Below are 6,428 nucleotides of genomic sequence, written 5' to 3' on the forward strand. Positions count from 1 at the left end.
CAAAAAGTAGGTGATTAATCCCCTATGATGCACGGCGCCGTCCAACTGCGCCTCCCTCTGAACCCCACCGTCCATCCGGACGCAATCAATTGAGCCACGTTTTAAGCTTCCTTCTTTTTGCTACTATGGATTTTCAGTCACAACATTTCTGCCCTTAGCCGTGGCCTCCCCTTCCTCTGCAAGCAGAAATGCAGTTTGGTGTTCATCGTAAACAAGGGAGATGGATCCGTCTGGAGATCGTAGTGCAAGCAGGCCAAGCCACCGTGTCAGTGTTGTCCCGACTGAAAGCGTGTTTGCAGGAGCCATCGTCCCTGCCTCCGTCAACGTCGCTAGTGTTCCAGCCATTCAGAGTAGTGGGCAGCAGGTAAGTACTCCTGGCATCTGTAGGTCTTTTTTAGTTTTCGTAGGTGAAGACTGTTTTGCTACGTACTAAATCTTTGTTTTGCAGTACATCGATCATCCAAAGACGTTGGCCCCTTTGTTTTTCATCGGAATTCCTTCACACGTTTTGCTTCTAGGCTCGTCTTCTTGGGAGGATGTTGAACCGTAGGGATACGTATGAGGAGACAGACTTCACCCTCGCGGACGGCACTGGAGCCATTCAGGCCAGGATATGGTACTTATTCAGGCCCCTAAAAATCAGTGAAAAGAAGTTTAGGAGCTACTATCGAAAAACGACTGAGCGTTTGGCCTGACCATTTTTCAGGACGATCCAGTCGGAGTACATGCCAGACTTGCGTTGTGTTAGGTACTCCCCGTTTACGTTTTTCGTGTATATGAACTGTTTCAATTTTTTTGAACGCCAAATCTGCCTCGCGCTTACCCAGTTTGCAATGATAAAAATCACATAACCAAAACAGCGATGGCGACTACGTGATAGTGAATGGATCTGTAAAGGCTGAAGGTTGCATGAAACACATTCGGGTGTACACGCTGAGGTTTGCATCGGACATTCTAGCTAAACAGTTTTGGGATCGGAGTTGCAGTAGTTTTCCTCGAAAACGTGTTCTGTTACTGATTTTAACATAAATGTATCTTTCTACATTTTTTTCATTATAGCATGGTGACAAACTACAATGCAATCACTCATCACTTCCTCCAGTGCATATATGTTCACTTGGATCTTCAGAAAAAGGCATGGTCCACTTTTCTTTGGTTGTTTATTTCAGGTTTTAGCATACTCAAAAACTCTTTCTGTTTGGCTCATTTATTCATGTGTTGTGTGCAGTACAAAGACAAGAAAGATGATGTTAGACGGATAGACTTGGCTGTAGCTGCGCACGAGCAATCATCTTTGAGTTCGGACACCACCAACAGGCTCTTCGACGACGTGCTGCGAGTGTTCTACCATCCAGGGATTCTGTAAGTGTATTGGTTAGTAGTTTGTAATGTAAAACATTTGATTGTTTTAGTACTTATTTCCTGCACCTGCATCGGTCCCTCTGTCCCAACGAAAAATGTTCAGTGAGCTAGAGAATGGCGCTTCATTCACTCTGATCCAATCTCAAACCGGCGCCGATGCGGAGCAACTTAGGTGAGGAAGGACAACACCGTTCTTTCATATCCACCCCAGAACCCTCTGCTAGTGTGCTTGACATGTTGTTCTGTTTGTAGGTCTGTTATTGGAGCTCATGTTGCTATGGGCAACCTTTTCACCACCGTCGATGATGATCACTACAAGTGCTCGTTCAATGGGTAGGGAAATGCTCGGTCTTGGTGATCTTCACCCTCTGTTTGCGCCCAAAGAGCAGACTGACGGTTCAAATGCGTGCAAAGGCAGCCACCTTTGTTTTCAATGCCCCATTTAGTTTTCAATTCTGAACTTCAAAAAAATCATCGCACATTTGCCACAAAAACAGTCTGTATCGTAACAACGGCCTGACGGCAGTTCGGAACTTCCTGCGTTTGCCGATCTCTGCTTTTTTCCATGACCAATGATGCGATTTAAAGTTTCTTTAAATTTCGAACGGTACTAGTCCATTTGAAAAAATATTACAACACGCAGATAATTTTGTCGAGATGGAAACATTTCCAACTAAACTACATCGTTAGAGCGCTAGATAGAATCTCTGTTTAGAGCAGAGTTGAATGGAAAAAAAAGAGCTTCCGAATGCGTAAGAAACACTGTCTCTTTGGCAAAAAGCAGGTTTGTCGGGAACTAAATTCGGTCATGGTGATTGCCGCACTTTGCTCTCTGCTGGGTTTTTGCTGAACACCACATTTCCAGTAGGACACACCAGTGTCTCATGAGAGTAGCTTTGCAGCGAACATGCCACTTTGCTCGCTTCCTCAGCAATCTGTCTGGCAGATTTTGAATTTCGCTGGTAGTTGCCCAATGTTGCCAGCTAGGCCCAAGACTTCATAAAGCAGGATCATCCTAGATTGGTCGAACTCATCCCCTATTTGTATAGTAAAACATAACGTATATTCAATAAAAATCATTCTTGTCAGATATATCAAATTAGTTTTTACAAAAAAGGGGAAAACTTTAGGTATGCTTACTGGCGATAGTGTCCTCTGTAACTTTGTCCCCATCCACTGCCTTGCGTAATGTAGTGCAACGACCCCGCTGGATGCACTGAAAAACAAGTTGGCACACATATATGTAGTTCGCAAAAATGCTCACTAAAATGGGGGGTATATGAGGAAGGTGTTTCTATGTGGCATGAAGCTCGTACCGGGTGCAGACCCAAGGGCCTGTGGTCAGCTTTGGGAACCAATTCTGCCACCCTTTGGTCTTGGGCGTCCAGCCATCAAAGTATTCGGCTATGCAAACCATTAGCGCAGCGCGTAGCTCGTCAGCTATCTTTATGTGCTCATTTCGGAGTTCGTCTGCCGGCCTGTCTCCGTTGTTTATCATAGGGTCGAGAATTGTTGTTCTCCTCCTCGGGAAATCAAAGATGTATGTAGACCAGGCGTGTGTGTGGTGCACTGGCAAAACCATCTACACCAGAAAAGGAAAGACGTGAAAAATTATGAAGATGGCATTCGGCATTTGATCGTTTAGTGCCAATCACAGTTAAATGAAAAATGCAAAAAGGTGGGTGCGTTACCATAGGGCATCTGTTGACATCGTGGGAGATATGGTGGCCAACAAAAATGTTCCTTACGTAGTCGTGACGAATGAAATCACCGCCGCACAACACGTGGCTCTGCAGGGTTGGCCAGTGGCGCATACGACAAAAATATCAGACATGGTTCACCAATGGGGATCCCGTAACATTGCTGATGAAAGAAGTTTTTGTTGTTACCACGAATTCCGGCTCCAGATAATGCCTCCAGGATGAATCACCGTATTTTCTTGCCCAAACATTCTCTAGCTGCCGGAACCTTCGCATGAATACATTCATTAGATCTATCTCTATGAACCTGCCAACGCTAAGCTGCTTCTTCAGTATGGCGCCCATCAGTTCTATGTAACTAGGGTATGGGCTAACAACCCAGTTGCTGCGGAGACATTGGTAAGCAGTTCAGTTTTTTTGTTCATCTTGATCTTCATGCGATAATCTCCGAATAAAAATAATGTATCAGAGGAAACTTACTTGTTTAACACTGCGCCACTCATCTGCGAGAATACTAGATATAAGTGGGTGGCGTTTCCCGACGCCCTCTCGGACAGACGGTACTGCATCACAAAAGGCGATCGTCTGGCAGGTCCGGGCACCACTCTCCTTTTCGGTGGCGGTGTAGACAGTGAATTTTCCTCTACTGGCTTGTTGAGGTTGACACAATCTGCCCCCACTTCTTCTCTGAAGTCCAAGAGTCCAGTGGCTACAGACCTTGTGCAACTAACTGGTGAAACGTCACACACGAGCTGCCATTGCTGAGTTGGGTCTACACTTGCACTGGCTATGTGGAAAGGCGTTGGTGGTGTCCCGAGGTTAGCAGACCCTGTTTCATAACACATGACGTTTCCTTGTTTATACCGTTCGAAAACAAAAGCAAGAAAAATCGAACGCATAACATGGGCTGTATCGAATAGTAAGAATTACCTGGAGTACTCATTCCAAAGTCGCCCGCGCCAAAAAGGTCTCTCCGGGTGATGTCCCTCATGGTAGCAATACTAACCAGACTGGGACTTTTTGACTTGTTGCAAGGGGGCGTGATGACGCCCAAGTCAAACGATGGCGTCTCTTCAAGAAGTGGGTGTCCATCAGGGTAGTTCCACTGGCGGTTGTTGTGGTAATTAGGGTCTTGAGTGCAACAAACGGGGTATGTTGATGCAACATCCGCGCCCCCGACGCGGTCGGAGGACGACGTCCCTGGTACAATGTCCATAATTGACTTGTTGGTTGCGGCAGAACTCTCATCAAACTGCTTGCCTGCCCTGTTGTATCTCTCTGCTTCTCTTATGAGGCTGTCTAGAACGATGTTACAGTTGGGCGAGTTGCCTTCAACGTGACAATCTCCCATTGTGTTGGCAGGATTAAATGGTGGAACTGGTGAATTGACCACGTTTGTATTGTCTTCTGAATCTGTGATGTCCATGATATCTGACGCCTCGCACTCGAATCTTACTTTCTTTGGTTTCTTGGATGTCCTCTTAAATCGTCGAGGAGAAACCTCAACGACCTCCGGTGATATGTTAGAGTTGCCTCGATGTCTGACGCTGACTGGAGGTGTCTCGGCCGCTTCGCGAGCTTTCGGCGCAGCAGTGTCTGTCATTGGGGGTGTCGCACGGCATCCCGTTGAGTTGGCATTGTTACCTGCATATTTTGTTGCAAATAATGAAGTCCTTCGCAAACAGGCAACAACAACAACACATGGTCTGCAGACATGTCGTATGCGAGAGAAATTAAGCATTTTTTTCATTACTTGTATCACTCCTCCTTGTCCTCGTCTCGGCATCTTGCCTCTCGATAATTGAGAAGAAGGAAAAGAACTCGTCTCTCACTCTTTTTGCCTCCCTCTTGATTGTGTGTTGAGCTGAATTTTCCAGGCTATTTAGTCCATTGAAATGGTGGTGATTTTCCTCTTCCTTCTTCCTTGCAGTCGAAAGAAGGACCTCTTCGCACCTGGATGTGAACTTTGATATTTTGTCTAAGACAATATATGATGCCTGTAGGGTATGCACATTTTACACAGAAAAAAGGTCAGTTTTCTGATTCATTTTGGCGTTTTGTCACCCTCAACTATTGTCATTAGTGTCGTGCTATACCTCCTTTATGTCTATCGAACTGCAGCTCGATGCCGCTATGCGCCCAGGGACCGGTCCTGTTGATGTGCCCGCCGCACGCATCCTGTTCATATGGTTTCTATGGTAACAGACCTCTGTTTCTGCCCTCGGCTTTTGGTTAACATTGTTTAGGCAAAACAAAAAGAAAACGATATTGTGAGAACGCTGCATTAGGACTGGGCGTGGGTGTGAAAAACATGCATAGTTTCGAACCCTCACCAGCAGTCTGCCATACACAACAGGGTAATCTCCTTTGCGCGACTTGACATCCTTCTAGATGATTGTTTTCATAAGAGCGTAGCTGTATGCTTTCACCCTAGGTCGTACCGTGTGGTCGATGTTGCTCTCTGCAGCGTCTAGGTTATCAAGATAGAATACCTGTGAAAAAACACTTTTAGTTCAGAAAAGCACATGTGGACTTCGCCTGAGAACCAAAAACATTGTTTAGCTACACATTTTTGTTATGATTCATGTTGAAGCGTCACCTGAATAAATGGCAAACAACCGGATAGGTTTGACTTCTGACGGCCTCCTAAGAGATCTGCCTTCACCCTTTTTGCCGCAACTAGCAACTGTTCTCTTGTGTATCTGCATCAGTTGTGCATGTGTATGAGATCAGGCGCGGCCAAAGCGCCCCAGTAATCGGTGCAGAAGTAGTCGTTCTTCAGTGTTGGGGCGAGGAGGTATGTGCATGCACATATAACTAGCCCCACTTTGAACTTGTTCTTCTCCTGAACAGTCATACGGCGGCCGTATGTCTTCTTCACAGCCTCAACAATTGGGAAGATACTGTGCTCTCCTGATCCCATACCAAACATGGCTCTGATCTACGTGAGCACCTCCTCTGAAACATGACGCCCTGGATCCCGAACAGGCGCAACTCCACAAGGTATACCAAGGACAGTATGAACATCTTCTGCATAGAACTGCACGTCGCGCTTGTGGTCGATTGTGATAGAACTTGCTTCCTTGTCTATATGACCTAGAATAGACATTAAGAAATGCCTATCCATCCTGGTTATCTTTGGGAGCTGCAGCAGCCCCCCGAAATCCATCTCGACGACATATTGTTTTTTTCCTCGTCAAAAGACGCTAGCAAATCGTGAAGCTTCTTAACACTGCACCTCGAGTTGATTGCAGGTGCTTTCCCATTGCGCTGGTTCTGGTCTTCTTCGTCTGATTCTGACTCCGCAATGCCACCTCCAGCAGGGAAACCGATCCCCTCCTCTTCTTCTGATTCAGAGGATGCATC

At 46.1% G+C, this 6,428-nt stretch overlaps 1 protein-coding gene across 1 annotated transcript; it reads right to left on the reverse strand.

Annotated features, from left to right (window-relative positions):
- Positions 1 to 2,022: 2,022 nt before the first annotated feature.
- On the reverse strand, positions 2,023 to 6,382 carry LOC119358833. The gene is made up of 11 exons (XM_037625239.1): positions 5,662 to 6,382; positions 5,396 to 5,554; positions 5,159 to 5,287; positions 4,816 to 5,059; positions 3,993 to 4,706; positions 3,543 to 3,891; positions 3,252 to 3,447; positions 3,054 to 3,152; positions 2,679 to 2,944; positions 2,503 to 2,578; positions 2,023 to 2,399 (listed from the first exon to the last, which is right to left on the reverse strand). The coding sequence occupies exons 3-11, from the start codon at positions 5,246 to 5,248 to the stop codon at positions 2,373 to 2,375; spliced, it is 2,061 nt and encodes a 686-aa protein (XP_037481136.1). The 5' UTR covers positions 5,249 to 5,287; positions 5,396 to 5,554; positions 5,662 to 6,382; the 3' UTR covers positions 2,023 to 2,372.
- Between the last annotated feature and the right edge of the window lie 46 nt (positions 6,383 to 6,428).

This window comes from Triticum dicoccoides, chromosome 2A (assembly GCF_002162155.2).
Source record: "Triticum dicoccoides isolate Atlit2015 ecotype Zavitan chromosome 2A, WEW_v2.0, whole genome shotgun sequence".
NCBI lineage: Eukaryota > Viridiplantae > Streptophyta > Magnoliopsida > Poales > Poaceae > Triticum > Triticum dicoccoides.

Coding starts and splice junctions, on each gene's coding strand:
- LOC119358833 (XM_037625239.1), bottom strand. CDS start 5,248: ATGAACAGGATGCGTGCGGCGGGCACATCAACAGGACCGGTCCCTGGG. Junction 2,579..2,678: donor GGCCCTTGGGTCTGCACCCG/GTACGAGCTTCA, acceptor CTTGTTTTTCAG/TGCATCCAGCGGGGTCGTTG. Junction 2,400..2,502: donor TACAGAGGACACTATCGCCA/GTAAGCATACCT, acceptor CTATACAAATAG/GGGATGAGTTCGACCAATCT.